This window comes from Larus michahellis, chromosome 10 (assembly GCF_964199755.1).
Source record: "Larus michahellis chromosome 10, bLarMic1.1, whole genome shotgun sequence".
In the NCBI taxonomy this organism is placed as follows: Eukaryota; Metazoa; Chordata; class Aves; order Charadriiformes; family Laridae; genus Larus; species Larus michahellis.
In genome coordinates, this window is record NC_133905.1 from 8,923,502 (window position 1) to 8,941,121 (window position 17,620).

The window sequence follows — 17,620 nt, forward strand, 5'->3', positions numbered from 1 at the left end:
AGGAATGAATATTCAAGAGGGAGTGAATTGAGTGAAAGGGTATAAAGGCAGCCAATGTAGCTCAGCTAACCTAGAAGTTACTCGCAACTCTAACCCAAAAGATCAAAACCCACCTAATTGCCCACACTGGCTGATCAATCCCTCTGCAGTCAAAAACTTTCAAGGTATTAATCGGTGCTTACACAAATGACGGGACTGAGCACAGTGGATCCCGACCACGTAACACTGACAAAAAAAAAGATGTAAAACTCAAACCCCAAACAAACCCCAAAACTAACGATATCAATTTGCAGAGCTTTTTCACTTACCACTTCATAAACTTTTCAGTTCTTCATCAGAAACACACTCTAATTCATCTTTTTGGCAGCTTCATACTTGTAGGACATTGTTTGACAAAGCATGAGCCAAGTTGCAATCTAAAAAAAAGGGGTTCTTTTCATTTTTAGAAGTTTTGAAAAATATTTTATGGTCAGAAGTAAGGCTGGAATTAATTAAAGTGAATGAGGCTGCGCCATGGAACACGGAGCTGCAATGCTCATGCTTCAGAGCAGGGCTCCAGTTCACAGCGGGTTTGGAAGCACTAGAAAGGATGCCATCACTAACATGGCACTTTGAATAACTTTTTTTTTGGTCAACTTGCAGTGCTTTTTAAATTAAATGTTTCTGTAAGATATAATTTTGGTATTAACTATGTAATACCTTAGCTTAAGACTCAATACTTGAAAGACACACTTCAAAAGCTTGAGACTCACCTCATCAGCTCTCTAAGATCATTTAAACTATGCCGTAACACGAACAAGGAGAGGACAAACAGCAGCAACAGCAGAAGATACAAATTCAGAACCAGTGTACACCATTACAATGTAAGTTCAGAGTAAAAAGACATTGAACATCATGAAAGATTCAAGCCTAAAATATCCAAACGCTTTCTCAGCGACCCAGCCCTACCCCTAAAGACTCAGGCTGCATCAGACAGTTCCCTCTGCAGACGCTGTGGTTGGAAATAGAAACCAGCCAGCGGCGACTCTCCCAAGCCGCCTGGGCTCCCAGCAGGTTTAGCTGGATTATCAGGGCAACATGTGAGCGGGGCTGATAAACTATACAATATTTCGCAGTTATTTTAAAAATTTATGTAAACAGTTTTGCAATCTTAAGTTAATAGCCTTTACACATTTTAAGAACTAATATGTGGAAGACATATAGTCTCGGTGATATATATACACACATCTATGTATGTAAGTATATACATATATAAATACATATATATGTGGCAACAACAACCTCAACAATGGCAACAGAGCAGCTGCTGCCTTGTCTCGATTTTGCATGTATTACGAAGGACCAGTGATACGAACCCCAGATGTAGTAACAAACCCAGCTTCACCTACACCCTGAGCTTCTGATTATTTTGGGGAAGAAAACTTAATATTGGAAAACCGGGAACCTGTGCTTTAAGGCTTGTCCAATGATTAATATATATTCAATGGATGGCCCTTGGAGACTGTAAGCTACCGTTTACTAATTTAGACAGAGATGATTAAGTAACATTAAGGTGTGGCTCCTCCTTTATCTTATCACTACACTCATATGTACGCTTTGTATGGAAAACTTTATTTGATAATAAAAATAGCATTCACAGACTTTCTCCTTCTTTGTTGCTACATCATATACATAGTGTCTGTTCTGTTCCAAGGACAGAAGCTCGTACTGGGTAAGTCCACATCTACTCAGACTAGTGTTATGTATAAACCCAATCAGTCAAATAAAGCTATGAACAATGTAGTATTTATATATGCATAGTGTTTTATAAAAAAGATTGGCCCATGTACTGCTTTTCATCAACACAGAAAAGGGCGTTATGTCTATAGCACGTTGCAAGAAATGATGATTGAGGAACATAGACCGCATACAAGTGCTTGATAATACATAAGCAGGCCCACCATGAAGAAAGAAATGATATCCAAACCAACAAAAGCTTTAGAATTTCTTATATAGTCTCCCATTTTAAAACAGCTTTACATACCTGATTCAGTTTACATTAAAATATATCCCCTGAATCAATTTCTTCCATTTTCAGAAATATAAACACTTAATCACATTCCTCACAGCTAAATTTTGTCATAAATCCTCTTTTATACAAGAAAAAAGGCAACAGTTTTGTGGTTTTTTTTCCAACAGGCTCTATTAATTACAATTTAAACTGTACACACAATGATCGGCCATCTTCTTTCTTGGTTTTGTTTTTACAGTACCATGGCAACAACAGTGATAGACTTGCAATGTTTTCGTGTTCGGATGGAAAATGTGGAACAGTATACATGTACACACCAATGCACTGTAAAAAGCAGCAGTTTACTTTAGTGGTCCAACAGTAACGGCAAACATTTTGGCTCAGCTAGGCAGTAATCCATTAAAATCTTATACCAATACTACAGCAGACTTACCACACAACTTGCAAATTTAAAAATACAACTTAGAAACTTGCAGGTTTTCCCTTTTGCTGCTGTTCTCAGGTTCAAATTTACAGCATATAACCAGTACGGATAGGCTTCTACAACCAGGTTGTCCCACTGATTGCCTCTTTTTGCCTGTGTTTTTCCATTGATGCATCTTTTTTTTTTTCTTTTTTTTTCTTTTTTTTTTTTTTCCCCAGCAAGTGCACTCCTTTTGTCTCAGCAAGGATGAACCAGTAAAATAAAAAAAAAAACCTTTAAATAAAGAGTGAGGAGAGAGCTTTTGGAATTTGGCAAAATAAGAAAAGCCCACTGGTTTTTGCCTGAGCAGAAGGAATACACCTACTCCGAGAGAGAGGACTTTGCTCCCACCGCATTGTGCCTTGTCCCGGGATCCCGATCCCTTCCCTTGCTTCAAAGCAGACAAACCATACCATGCATGCTCGGGTTGCTGTCCATATACATCTAGGAGATGAGCAGGGCTGCAGCGGCTGCCTTAATGAAATATCGTTAAATGTTGCTGAGGCTAATGAGAGATCAACAGTCTACGTTAGTGTGTGACACAGGCATGGTGGTTACCAGTCTTTCTGCCTTTGCGCGTCCTGTAGAGGGGGCCTGAAAGTATAAACTGTTCACGGAACAAACTAGAAATTCCTTATCGTAAATCATCTTGTGCTGTGTGGGTTTGTATTTTTTTTTTTTTATTTTTATTATTTATTATTATTATAAATATCCTTCATTGAAACAGTAGTCTCTTCAAACAGTTCTTGCAATTTTAGGAACATTTGTCTCTTTCTTTTTTAATTCCTTCAGCAGGAGCACTCCATTCCTACTGAGATGAACAATTTTCTTCCTTCCCCACCCCCAACCCTTAAAAAATTTTCTACATACAGTGTAGCAGTGAGTCACTAGAGAACAGTCTGGATCAAATTATTCAAACTTGGTGATAAAATCCTTTGCCTATATTATATTACTGGCTACCCCCATTTACTATATCGGGGAGGAAGGAAAGTAGCCCAATAAAGGAATTATTTTTAAGAAATCTACAAAGAATGTAGAAACAAAATTTTATAATCCTTTAGGACCAACATTTGGCAAGTAATTAAAAAAAAAAGAATACACTGAAAAATACTTTCTTTAATATTATACATCAGGCACAACACTTTTTTTTTTTTTTTTAAGATTTCATCTGCATAAAAGGTTTGTAGGATCAGCAGGTGCCGGATGTCTCCTCGCCTGCGAAAGCCAGGTGGATTCAGCTCCCACACTCTCTCCTCCGCTCCCGCAGCGTGGGGAAGGCGACGGGGACCCCGGAGGAGCCCCTCAGATGCTGAGGTCGGTGCTGCACTCCTTGTACGGCCGCCTGCGCTGCTCGGGCGGGTGCCGGCGGCTCGGCTCCTGCTTCCAGCCGGGCTCTTCCCTCTCCCGGTGGCCAGCTCGCTCTTCCCGGAGCCGTCTGTCGGGCGACCTCTCCCTCCGCCGGTCAGACGACTTGGCCCGCCGGTCGAGGGAGTTCTCTCTTCTCCGATCGGGCGACCTCCTGGGCTCCGTGAGTCTCTCCAGCGACCGCCGGCGGCGGCTGGGCGACCGCTCTCTGCGCCTCTCAGGGGAGAGGTCTCTCCTCCTCTCGTGTCGCTCCCGCCTCTCCAACGTGTTGTCGGCGCTCCTCGTCCCTTCCCTCCGCTTTTCGGGAGACCTCCTCTTCTGCCCGTTCACCACCGCCCTCTCCGGCTGCCTCTCGCGCCTCCTCTCCGGCGACCTCTCCGTCCTCCTGCCTGGCACGTGGTCGTTGGTTTTAGAAGTCCCATTCCAAGTGTGGTGTTCATTGGGATGTCTGCTAAACTCTCTGCTGCCTTTTAGGTCTCTAACGTAAGTCCGCTTGTCCCCATGTTGTGATGATTTGTGAAGGTCTGGTGGATAACTGGACTCCGATGATGGGTGCTGCCGTCGGTCGGATGGCACGGGTTTCATTTCCGATACATTTTGTGAACCTGTGGCGGGACTGTTCCTGTCACTGCTGGGGTCTGAAAGAAAATAACAGCAAAGCGTTTGGTACCGATGCCTCCGCGCCGCGCCGTGACACCACTTATCACTCTTCAGACTTCATTAGTGACAAAAACAAACAACTGTTAAAGCAGTCAGCGAAGGCTAACCGAAGCTTTTGTTAATTTAACTGCGAACAACGAGAGTTACAGGTTAGTACTGGTGCTGCTCTGTTCGTTAGCCGTGTTTTGGTCCGAGCCGATATCATCTTTATGCTCTTCTGGTCATGGGGCATTTTACATTTTCCCCAAGCCCAATTCAGAATGTTTCGGTTACACTACTTTCTTTCCAGTGGGAAAAAAAAAAAAAAAAATTGCAGTTCGGGTTGTTGGCTGTTTTTTGAACAGTTTCCAATAAAAAGGGCCTTTAGGAAAGGATTTTTTTTTTTAAGTCTTTTGAAAAGAATTGCCTTCCAGGGGTGGGAGGCCTTGTTTCAAATAGCAGACAATGTACAGAAAATAGAATTGATTATTAAGTTTTCACCTTGTAAAATAACATTTTGAAGGTGTGAGAATTAGACTGTAATCGTGCAATTTCCATTTCATTTAAGACATTACTTAATCTCATTTAGTTCTACCACGTTATGAAAAGGCCTAGGGTAGATTTTGGTTTTGCCACAATGATTCAAACAATGATGACAAAAGTTATGATTTTTTCATATCAAAGCAATGGAAAGATATTGTAATATGTAGGATGGCTTTGATTAAAACCTAATCTCCAGTTCATTATTTTTAATGTAGTATTTCAGGTAAAATACAGCTGAGCTACCTCTGCGAGACAACTGCAAAGCAGAAGGAAAAAAACCCAGCCCTGCACTGTAGCTAAGCTACAATTACGCACATCATTGGTAACGGATGTTTATGAATGATTCATTATAGACGTGGCAAACATTAAAGTAGCTGTGCTGACTTAATGCAAGCATTGCTTTTATTTGCTTATTGTTTTCTTTTTTAAAGCAACTTCTGCACAGCAGCTCGGCTGGCCTTCGCTACGCTTCCTGCAGGCCACCTGCCGCTCGCACCGAGACGCCCACCCCGAGGTGGGCTATCCTGAGGGCAACGACTTGAAAACCCTCACAAACTCTTGTGGGGACACATTATTTTTTTCCCTGTTTTCTCCTTTTTGTCTTCCCTCCCCCAAGCCAAACACTCTACATGCTCATTCCTCCTGCCATCACGCAAAGCGTCTCCCGTTTGATGGCATTGCCATTCCTTAGAGCTTGGGAGGGTCGGTGTGTGCATGGGCCATGACTTTTGTGATTTCCAGGTGAAACCCGTGTTGCAACTCACGTGTGTGCATTTTTGCTTATTAGCGTTTTCAGGCAGCAGCTGGGGACCACGCCGCTTTTCCGTAGCTGTAAGCACGTGGCTTGCAGCAACCTGGCTACCGCACAAGGTACAAGCGAGGTTTAAACGTGTCCTGTGGTGTACTTACAATTCGGGGGACGCAGGGTGCTCGGAATGAATTGCTGTACATATAAAATATAGCGAAGCGGAAAGCAATGTGAGGGAATTAGGCCACAGCACAAAAACACCTAATATTGATTTTAGCTACAAACCGTAGTTTGATTATGGCCCATAAGGTAGAAGCAAGACTCCCCGAGCTTGTCATTTCTCATACATGCAGCGATATTAGGAGGTATCATCGCTGAGGAAGGAAGAGCCCAGCACCAAGAAAAGTAAGAGAAAGAGAAAGAGAAAAGTAGAAAATTTAGATTCCCTATAACAAAGATGAAAGAAAGAAAAATCTTCATATTTTATCTTAGAATAAAGAAAGTTTATTTTTCCAGTCAGATTGTCTAGGCTTCACCCAAATATAAGGCTGCAAAGACAGCAGTTGTTATTATCGTGACATAAAGAGACATCTAAGAGGTGATTCAATAACCCAGACAACGAGAGCATCCATTCTAAAAGACAGCTGGAACAGCGACACAGAATGTCATAGAAAAAACATTAACAATCAAACAACAACGAAAAATAAAGTCCACCAGAGACCACAACATTAAAAATAAGTACAAAACTCATTACAAAAATATACAGCCTCATAGAGAAGCACGTTCCAATCGAGTCAGAAAAATATTGGAACTTAACATTATTAGAGGAACCATTTGCGACTGCAGCCAACAGAACGAAGAGAGGAAGGAGTCCCAAATGTTACAAGGATATTCTTTACAGTAGTGCAACCCCTGTATATTAAATCCTTGCTTGGAGAATGAACGTTTAGTGGTTTAGCGTTAGCCAAAAGAAAATTGGTGGTGGATTTCCATCCTCAGTGCAACAGACATATGCTTTGAGAAGTGAAGCACTTAATTTACAGGGTATTTATGCAGTCTAGCGTATGATACAGTACTGTACATCCACAGGAGTATAGGAAAAGACAAAAGTAGAAAGAACATTACAGAATTTCAGTGCCATCATTGAACCTTCTGGTGTGCTATTTATATTACAGAAGTGTAAACCCACAACTTCCCTTCCGTATCGTTCAACACTTCAATTGTTTGTTGGTTATACTCTGAATTGGTCATTTAAAGTTAAATAATGAGCAGAGTGAGCAGAAACTCCCAAACGTGGTACAGTAAAGGAAAAGAAAATCTAGTTCATAAATTGTGCAAAAGGGTTTTGTTTCCGGTTTTGGGACATGGAGTGAATGATAAACACAGAACTTACTGACACAGAAATAACCCAAATACGGGGAGAAAAGTATAAAGGACATCCCTTCAATCATCAGTTTCTATAGAAACCTCAAAGACCTTTGGTTGGGAGTAGCCCTCCATCGAGGGCACAATATTTGACAATTATCTCAAATAAATAAGACATAATTATAATATTAAATAGTGTGCTAAATTAAGCCACCCAGCAATCCAACCTCCGGGGGAAGAAAAGGAAATCTAATGCAGTTCTTAGTAAGAAACGAGGACAAAATGTTTCCCCCAAGACAGACATGAGAGCACCTTTTCATAACCTCCTCACCTTTTCAGACCTTACAAATTAACGAGTTGAAACCAGCAGACAGTTTAAGGGGGGAGAAAAGGGCTCAGGAGGCCAAATCAATATATTTTTGCAGTAAAGCTTTTTTTTTCCTTCTTTTTCTTAAATAGCTTTATAAATATTTACATAAATATTAAGAGAAGGCAAAAATCTCATAAGCCATCTCGGCATTCATGTCTATGGATACAGACAGGAACTAAGAAAAACCTAACAAAAAAAAAAATCACTGCTTCAGAATAATAACTCAGGATCCCAGTTTTTGCATTGATAGTAGAGACCTATTTGAAACAACAATTCAGCCGCTGAGAAACAGTTTGGCACAGTTCAATGACATTCCTTGTTTGGCTGGACAAGACAATAAGGTTTTTTTGTTTTGTTTTGTTTTCCTCTCTGATCACCAAAAATACTGCTATGATGATCTTGCCTTACACTGCGCCCCAAGTCCATGGAAGCAAGCAAAGGATGAAATGTGTAGAAAATTCAGCACAAGCGAGGCAATTAATCATATGTTGCAAAGGTTGGTAAGACACTGGTGAGAAAGGAAAATAAAAAAGAATTCCCGCTTCAGATCTTGAGACATATCATTCATGGAGTGATGCCAGGGAAGAAAGGAATGTTTTCATAGTTTGACCCACCATATTCTGGGACAGAGCCATCTCCACGTTTCAGAAACAGGCGGACCCTGCGGCCACCATTTTTAATCAGTTCGATGGCCCGAGCGTGCTTCATATTCTTGGTAGTTTCGCCGTTGATCTCTAAGATTTCATCACCGATCTGCCAATGTAGTAAAAGAAAAGAATCTAAGATTAGAAACAACCCCCCCGAGGGTCACCACCAGCACACCACAAGACAATGGCCACAGCAAAGGTGGAAGAACAACTTTACACCATCTGAAGCTAAATATACCCAATTTCTTCCAGTGACAGACCACAAAAACCAGTCCGCAGGGGCCTGGGAGACATGAAGATGAGAGGGAAAGCTTGAGGTATCAAAATATTTCATTACTGTTCTGTAAAACCACATTGCCTTACTGTATTGCTTACTAGCTAGAGCTGTGTTACAACTGCTGTTATTTCATTCTATTTTGATTTTTTGTAAAGTCTTTGGTCAAAGAGGTTGGTTATTTTGCAGTCAGCTGTAACTGGGGATGTTCAAATAGCTTTTTCAAGTCCGTTTCTCACTTGGACATAGATACCTACTATGAACTAGCAAAGCTGCTTTTGTAAATATAATCATTTATCAGGACAGGAAAACAGGGCTTGCAAGAGCTTGTCAAAGCACTGACTTCCACAGGGCAGTACCGATTTATTTTCATCAGCAAAAATTTTGGACCTATAAATCTATCCCTAGCAAAAGAATTTTGAAAATGCCCTTTGCATGATATATCTGGAAAAGGAAAAGATATATGCAGGAAAGATATAATGCCTTTTCTATCAGCGGAACAAGGAGTACATAAAATGTAGCAATTTAATTTTTCTGTAGGCATTTTATAACATATGCCCTTGTTATAAAGCTGATAAGGTAGCTGATATCTGAAGTCAACAGTTAATACTAACCAAAAACTAAATTATAATTTCGTAACCCACGGGTCAATATACGTGCTCTCTCCCCACTCTGCCCGCCAGCACAGGAGAGATCAGATATGACACCCCGATTCTCTACTCACGGCTGCAGCTTTAAAAGAGCTGACAAATATTGTGGCTCGTACATTTTCATTGCTACACGTACCTTTGTTAGGCTTTAAAAGCCAGATTATGTATTAGAATTTGGAAACCTGGGCTGGAACAAGGGGGTGAAGTCTTCCAGTGCACACACACTGCTAAGTCTGTATACAAAGGGCGACAGAAACCACTGACACAAGTAAATAGGAACCTCTGCTCCTTTCAGTTAACATTTAATTTTCCTTTTAGCCGGCACGGCAGAAGGTGTGCCTGTAAGGGAGAGGCAGGGAAGTCAGCTTATTGCAAAGAAAGGTGTTTGTTAAATCTGTTTGTGCATACCCTCATCTTCCCACATCTCTCAGCTGGACCGTCCTCAGCTAGCCGCAACACGTACAGATCCATATTATACTCCCGGCCACCTCGCAGGCTAAAGCCAAACCCTTTGGCTCCTCTTTCCAGCTCAACAGTGTAAAAATCTTGGTCCTGCTGGAGGGAAGACAACATACGTGTAATTGAACAGACAGTTAAATGCTGCTCTACTCTCATTTTGAAATGACCATTATTTTTGTTAGTCATAATTAAAAAAAGAAAATTAGTTGAGTTTTCACGCACAGACTAGGATTTCCTGCTTCCTCAGACTTCACACTGCAATTTGGATTCCCGGCAGTGGTTTGCAAAGGGCTGTTTGAACGAGTGGGTTTGGCCACGTCCCACGCATTTTTAGGCACCTCTGTTATACACCACCTCCTGTGCCCACGCAGAAAGGTGCATTTTGGGAGAGTGATTAGTGTTCTACCAACCGCAAAGGAAGGCTGGGGAAACCTCACCCCCAGCGCCAGGCTTTAGTTAAATGTCTAATGGTACCTGGGATGAGTCTATGCCATGGTACTGTCTTTTCCTTTTTGTTACCACCTCCTCTATTCCTTTGCAAGAAGCTCAGAAGCACATACATCGTTTTTCACAAATGCTGTTAGCGTAGGGATGTTCTGAAGTCCCTAATGGAAGAGGTTACTTCTGGGATGGCCAGTGGCAAGGAAGGGTAACAGCGAGATAGATAATCTCTTTAATAATAGCTGGAACACTCCAGCTATTGCCCCTTATCAGGTTTTACTCTTTTTTGTCCTCTGAATTTATCATTTACACACAACAGTACTTTCTGGAGAGGTCCCTCAAAATATCCAACTCAATAAATAAACACACAAATTATTACTGTCATAAAAACGTCAGCTTTTTTTTCATTCTTTCTTTCTTTGTTTTTTTTTTCTCCCTAACAGTCTGGAGGAGAATGTGTTGGAAATGTTTCTCAGCTGAAAAAACAGCAACACATACTAAGAAACTCATCAGCAAATTCCTCTTTCTCAAGCAAACAGGCTGAGGGAGAACAACCTCCCAGTAGGAATTTTCAAGGGCAATATTTGAACGCAGGCTTCAAGCAGATTGGAAGCAACAGTCTGTGGTAAACAAAACAATTAGAAAGGTACTCCTTACCTGCGCGGCTTGGGGTGGTTTGAAATCAAACTGAGATTCCTGCTTTGGTTTGGCGTTGTTCCTGCTGTAACGAATAAAAGAAAGAGGGAGAGAGGAAAAATACAGCTCATGGGATGTGAAGACGATCAAGAGGTAACCGAAGAGAGAGCATGTCAACATGCTCTCCTCAAGGAAAACAGTCTGACCTGGTCTCCTGTGGTATTTGCTGAGGAGTATGTGTGGTTGTAATTGTAGCAATTTTTTCTGCATTGGTCAATAAAGTAGCATTGGAGGATTCTGCAAAATAAATTTTTTTTTTTTTCATTACGAGGGAAGACCATTGGCTATTCACTGAAAAAAACCCATGTTTTGCAAAGGCATTTCACTGGAAAGCATCGTTATGTTGGTTTCAAAGAACTTGAGATTAGCTCAAATTTCTTAAATCCACAAATTAACAGGATAAAATCTAAGCTAAATCATAGTAATTGTGTATGTGAAGGTGTACAATTGTAAAAAGAAAAGAAAAAAAATAAAATTGGAAATCTGCATTAGAAACACCTATTAGGTGACTGTTAGGCACGCTCAGAACAAAGACTGACTTGTAGAGGAAGGGTTGAAGACATGAATTCCAATCATTAAAGTCTCCAAATACAGTAGGTCGGCTGGATTGATTTTATAGCAGCAATAACTATTCCATGGATTATAAACTTAGCAGTGCTTCCTCCATCAGAAACTGCAATCTTCAGTAGGATTGAGATGTGGCTTTTACCTAATACCTCACAAGGTGATATTGAATGCGGCTAAAACCCAAACTTACTGAAATCCGTCTCTGAAATACAACCCACTGCTGCCAGAGCACTCAAAGCTGCACGCAGGGACGTGGAACCACCTGTACCAAATGCACCAACAGCTCTGGGTACCACTTACTAAAGGGCTCACCAAAGAGTGGGATTAACTTCAAACCTCTATTAATGCCATGGTAAAGGCATAAATTGCCCAACACCAGCCTGTGCAAATGCCATATTTCTCTACGCACAGGAAGAGATACTTCCAGGAGAGGTCCTCTCTCCTGCTTCACAAAACTGGGGAGTTACTGTAGGCACGACTGAAAAGGGACTATCTAGGCATCCCTCAGAGTATGGCACGGCAAAACAGGCTCCTTGCCATTTTGGAGCTTTATCATAGACTTCAATAAGACCGGACTTAACACTGAACTCATTTAAAATTCTGCCTAAAATTAAGGCCATGCACCTTTTTTCTTGACTGAATTCTCTAGTTCCAATCCCCCTTTAAAAAAAAAAGCCACCATTAGACAACAGCAATGAAAACCGGGTGGAAACATCTGGCTCTCCAACATAAAACTACAAGCTCTCCTACCCTGCCCTTGTTTGCCTCTTAAGCTCCAGGCATCCGGTAATTCATTTTATTGACTATGGAGAAATCTGCCATTTTTAAACAGAGTCCAGCTGTAATACAATATTGCAGAAATGGGAGATTTTTTGCCTGAATTAAGGAGAGGTAGTGGTCATGGGCTTAACTGGTCCTGGGAACTTGTTTTATTTCATGCATTTATTTTAATTGTGGAGAAATCTAGATAAGGTGAAGGCTTTTCTTTTCTGTAGCTAGTGCATGTCAAGGGAAACTCAGAGAAGAAGAAGAACCGTTCAAACAGATGGGTGCAACGAGAGCACAGCTCCTTTGCCTGCAGCACTGTGCCCAAGTTAACATCCACAAACCCCCAGCATATGGAGCTGCAACATCTTCCAGACCAGAGCTGGCTTGTGTCCAGCGGCTCAGAGAGCAGGAGAGGCTCCTGGGTCTGCCCGCACCTCTCTGGGTTGGCACAACCAGAACATGCCCTCGCGAGAACGTGCCGCTGACAGCTGGCTTGTGTGAGGAGACTTCCCGATGTGTGGTTACACTGTTGGATTTTAAGAAATAATTCTGTGTATTTTGTAAAGATGCCTTGATGCTAAAATTGGTCTCCAACATAACAAGGCCCCAAAACGTGGTTAAGTGTTATGTATTCATCCAGAACAAAAGCCTCTGAAATCCTCCACAAATATTTGGAGATCAGATGAAGATGGGCTTCAAAGAGAATGCAAGATTCCTACCCTTTAGTAGGTCACACTAAGAATACCAAGTAGAGCAACCACACATCTTTGGTACAGCTGTATCTTCACGCCACTGTACTGCATCTATCTTTAGCCTACCCCATCCCTAGAGTCAAGGGTTGTGCATAATTTTGCTTTATTTTTTCAGCCACCGGTTCAGGACGCATGCCAGCCGCCATGCAAAACTGGAACAGAACACAAATACAAGAAAAATTCTCTCTAGTCAAATTACAATTGTACTCTCTAAATCCTACATATTTTATTGATTCCTTGCCCTGTTCTGCCCTAGAACACTCAGACACCAACCAAATGCTTAATCTAAACTTGTCATCTTTCAGCTCTCTGTATCCTTGCATCAGCTGGGAGCACGTTAAACTATCGTAGTTTTGTTGCGAATACACTCCTGCAACGGTCTATGCCAATGAGTTGGTGCAAGACTTATTACAGAGCAAAAACCCTTTGTGTTTTTAATAATGTTAGAAGAGATTAGCAATGTGAGTTTATTGTAAGTCTTGTGATGAGCCTTAGTTTCACGTTTACCTGAGAAGCAAGGCTTCTGACTTGTTCCACCCCCCCTTTACGTACACTGTCAGACCATTTATATTTACCAAAAAGGCAGGTCAAAAGCAACAAAAAAACCCCTACAAATCAACAAAAGCACCCAAAGACAACAGAAAGAAAACAACATTGACACCAATTTCTTAAATCTCCTGGGGTTTAGAGCAAACCTCTCCGCGATTTTGAGTGTCTGGCCTTACTGGCTTTTGGAAATTAAATGCAGGTAATGCTACGCAGAGCTGGCAATCTGACTTGGAATTTCAAAGGGACAGTAAATAAAAAGATTCAAAGTCTGCATTGCTACGAGAGAAAGGGGGTGACTCTTTTCCTAAATTACAGCTTTCCACCTTCCCTAGGAATACCCAATGTCAGTCACAGCTGCAAATTTCCCTTCTATTCTAAGCCATTTAACACGGTCTTTTGTACACATATTTGCATGAAGAAACTGGGTGAGGATTCACATCAGGAGGCTATATTCCTCTTAAAAAATCTTAAACCATTCAAGAGATACCTATTTCTTATGTATTTTTCCCCTTTAAAAAAACGAATTAATTTATTCAAAGATTCACCTTCCTTGATTTTGATCAGATACCAAAATACAGGTAATGAACAATTCTTCTTCCAGTTTACCTTCCAAAACCGGCAAGCACAGGCCAGCTCAGATGTTAGCCTGATTCACAGCCATTTTATTATTCGTGAATAGGCGATTTGCTGGAAGCAGCAAAGGATCATATACCATTTGACCTGGTAGCTACTAAACAGTAGGAAAACAAAGCCTTTAAGCAAAGCAGATCATCCTAAACAGAAATAATTTATAACCAGATCATTTCTCAACCTGGCCTGTTTTTACCCTATCACTAAACAGCATAATCACGCTCTGTAGGGTAACCAAATCCATGTTTCATTAGAAAGTATGAGAGTTAGCAGCTACTAAATGCTTCTCGCTGGAAAACGCATCGTGTAACTTCTTCAATCTGCTCTACAAGTACCGGGTTCAATTCAGCCATACTTTCTCAACCTTTCCTTCAAACTTAATCACACTTTCTCTATACTGAACTGAATGCAAATAATGTCCTGTGCAACTCTAAGAAATGCTCATTAGCACTGTGTCTGAGCCATCAAATCTCACACCCACGAATTCAGCTTAAAAAGAGAGCAATGTAAAAGGATTTCTGCCTAATGAGTTCCCCCTACGAACTCATCCATGGCAGAGCAGGACAATGAACAAACAAAATACTTAGAATTTAGAACAACACCAATTTTAAATCTGCTATAGATACTCTGCACATATTTCTGCTCTGTTCCTATTTGGCATCATAGCTAAGGATCAATTTAATGAAACTGATATATAACACAGATCCTTATTTTTAATGACCTGAAACTAGTACCAAGCATCAGCGTCTTATTAGGGATCCTGCACGTTCCCTCTGATCCGAAGCAGTGAGATCCTGTCTAGCCTAACATTTACAATGCTCGGCTGCAAGCACAGAGCGGCTCCGGAGCCATCACCATTTAACAAAGTCATTTCAAAATGTACTGAGCTCGCTCCCAAAGCAACTTACCCAGAATAAAACCAAATCTTCTTTTCAAACAGCTTAAAACATGACAAAGTGTTTATCCCTTTCTGTGATCTCTTTACTCTGCTTGTGTATATACAAAGCTTCAGGAATCCCACATATTAACAAGTGATTCCCAAATACTCTAAAGCTGCATTACTATCCTAAGAACCAAATCAAAGCGTACCGAAATATGCATCAAATTTACAGAAGATCATTTTAAGGACATAAGTGGAAGAACGTGATAGAATGGAATATTATTTTTTTCATGAAGAATCAGCACCTCCCTGTTTTAAAAAGGAACTCCCATTTCTATAGAAAGAAGCAAAAAATAAAGCTATGGAAGACTCACAACCTCCCTCACTGCTAATTCCCGAAGTGGGAGTGGAAATTGAGTCCTCCATGACTTTGCAGCTCCGACAGATGCAAAAAGCCCAGGAACAAAACCAACAAGAGGGTCAGATAAGACAGCAGGAAACATATACTTTACCATCTCCTGGAATGATGCGCAGAGTAACGGTGTTTCCCGCTTCCTTAATGAGGTTGACGATGTCTGAATGCGACTTGTTGGTGATGGAGCACCCATTCACAGCCAAGATCCGATCGCCTACTTTCAGCTTGCCACAGCGGTCTGCGGGACTCCCTTCAATTATCCGACCTATTTTGTGAGGCATGGCCACACATGCATTTCCCGCTTTTGTATTGGTTTGGGGGTTGTTTTTTTTTTGTTTGGTTTTGGTTTTGGTTTTTAATTGTTTACACACGTGGGAATATGGTGAAGGGGAAAAGGAGAAAAAGGGTTGAAAAGGGAAAGAGAAGGTTAAGGGTTAATTAATTAATGCATCAAGCAAAAGTTATTATAGGATAGCTTTGCTGCCAGTGTTCAAAACATTGGCAATCAACTAGTATGAGTGCACAATACTTTACTTATTTTACAAAAAGGTGTTTTGTTAATCACTCAAAACTCCCCCCACCTTGATTTCTGTTAATAAATGGTAAGATTTTTATGGACTACAACTGTACTGAACAGCCCCATCATAACCCAAATCCCGATTTTATTTTTGAACAAAAAAATTGAAACTGTTTGTAGAAAACACAACCATCCTCCTCCAAGATTACAACAGTGTCAGCCTCTCTAGTCTTTCTCCAAGTCAACTGCTGTTCAAGCTTCTGCCAATGTTTTGTTCTTTCTCAGTTCAGAAAGATAAAATTGTTCTAGGCCTAGGAGGGAGCGCAACTCCCTTTCTACCACGAAGACCCAATCTATCAGCGCTGCACGGGGAAGCAACATGAAACGGTTTTCTTCCATCGTGAATAAAGGTACTACCAGGGAAGGTAGAGGACCACTACAGATGGGCCAAGACTGACAAGGGTAACCCTTTGGTGCAGGCATCCACCTCAACCTCTGTTAACTCTTCCCCTTTTACGATCTTAGATGGCATCAGGATGGGAGCAGGGAAGCAATAAGGACCTCAGATACCTCTAAAACCACACACAAAACCATTGAGATGTCTGACACACAGAGCGAGAGCACTTTAGGATGAATGTGTTTTGGAGACAAAACTCTCCTCCTGTTACATGCAATTGTTTGTCCCAAAAACACATCCATAAACTACAGAATTGGGATACAGGGGATACACAACTTCTCTCAGATAGAAATCCATCAGGCTTTTGTACGGCTTCCTTACATGGGCGAGAGGCCCTCGTGCACACAGGACATGGTTAAAACGATGAGGTACACACAGTGGTCATCTCACACTCTGCATCCACAATACATTCACCCTCAAGATGCACTCTCCCATCTGTGCTGTAGTCTCTATTTGATTAGTACTTTTAGAGATACACATTCCTGCACACATGACAACTCTAGAGAGACCATAAAGAAGAAAAGGCTAAGAAAAGGAACGTGAGGTGAGAGAACAAGGTTGGAAAGATGCAATGAAAACTGGCAGAAAGTGTTAATATTAGTTGCAATATTGGGGAAGGTATGGGGGGGGGGGGGGCGGATTTTTTTCTTGGTTTTATTTTACTGTGATGTTAGTAAGTTTTTCTTTCTGGAAATACAAGGACCCATCCAGTTTAAAGGCTGTTTTGAGGGTATGAGAAATGAGTTCCTATTCTATCCAATCCGCTGGACACAGATGACAGAGCCCACACCAAAGCGACCAAGGTGGGTTTTAGAATCAGTTTGGCCCATCTCTAAATACTACCCATGAAAGAAAAAAAATCTACAAAGGAGGTCCAAAGCAAGCACCACGCAGCAGAGGGAACGGATCTCATGCAGAGTATTAGGAAAAAGCTGAATACACTTGAAAAAAATTAAAGGAAAAACAGTCACAGATCAACAGATCTCCATGAGAAGCCCCTGCACAGAAAACTTCCAGTTAGCGAGTATCTTGGGCTAAAGCAAACACAACTCTTTACAACCTCAGGTCAAGGCTTCTCTGCAGAAAAGAGTTAGAGCACAGTCTTCATACAGTAAAAGTTATTTTCACACACATTTGCAAACACTTTCAGAAGATAACAGGTTTAGCTTGAGTTCAGTTTAATTTATATTGCATCACGCCATTGTGTTCTGGCACCACCAAAATACCTATTCTGGAAGAGCAGTTTCCAGCAGCAAGGACAGTGCGAGGTAGTCTAGCATCTGAGAACTGACTGAACTCCATGCACCAGGTCTATTCTAGATATTTCCCCCTTGAAATCTCTGCTGCCCAGAACAGTGCTAGAAATGGTCCATTCTACACCAATACCAGCAAAGGAGATGATGCTCCCTTGATT

At 41.2% G+C, this 17,620-nt stretch overlaps 1 protein-coding gene across 46 annotated transcripts in view; it reads right to left on the minus strand.

Annotated features, from left to right (window-relative positions):
* Positions 1-3,570: 3,570 nt before the first annotated feature.
* MAGI1 (membrane associated guanylate kinase, WW and PDZ domain containing 1) overlaps positions 3,571-17,620 on the minus strand; it is a 361,242-nt gene continuing 347,192 nt past the window's right edge. For 19 of the 46 annotated variants that reach the window (XM_074603130.1, XM_074603118.1, XM_074603129.1 and 16 more), the window contains 6 exons: positions 15,330-15,533; positions 10,818-10,908; positions 10,633-10,696; positions 9,484-9,630; positions 8,119-8,257; positions 3,571-4,477 (listed from right to left, as the gene is read on the minus strand). In XM_074603130.1, the coding sequence (XP_074459231.1) occupies positions 3,777-4,477; positions 8,119-8,257; positions 9,484-9,630; positions 10,633-10,696; positions 10,818-10,908; positions 15,330-15,533 (1,346 nt within the window). In that variant the 3' untranslated portion in view covers positions 3,571-3,776. Of the gene's footprint in view, positions 4,478-6,054; positions 6,144-8,118; positions 8,258-9,483; positions 9,631-10,632; positions 10,697-10,817; positions 10,909-15,329; positions 15,534-17,620 lie in introns of all 46 variants that reach the window. The other 27 variants (XM_074603128.1, XM_074603134.1, XM_074603133.1 and 24 more) reach the window with 11 other exon arrangements.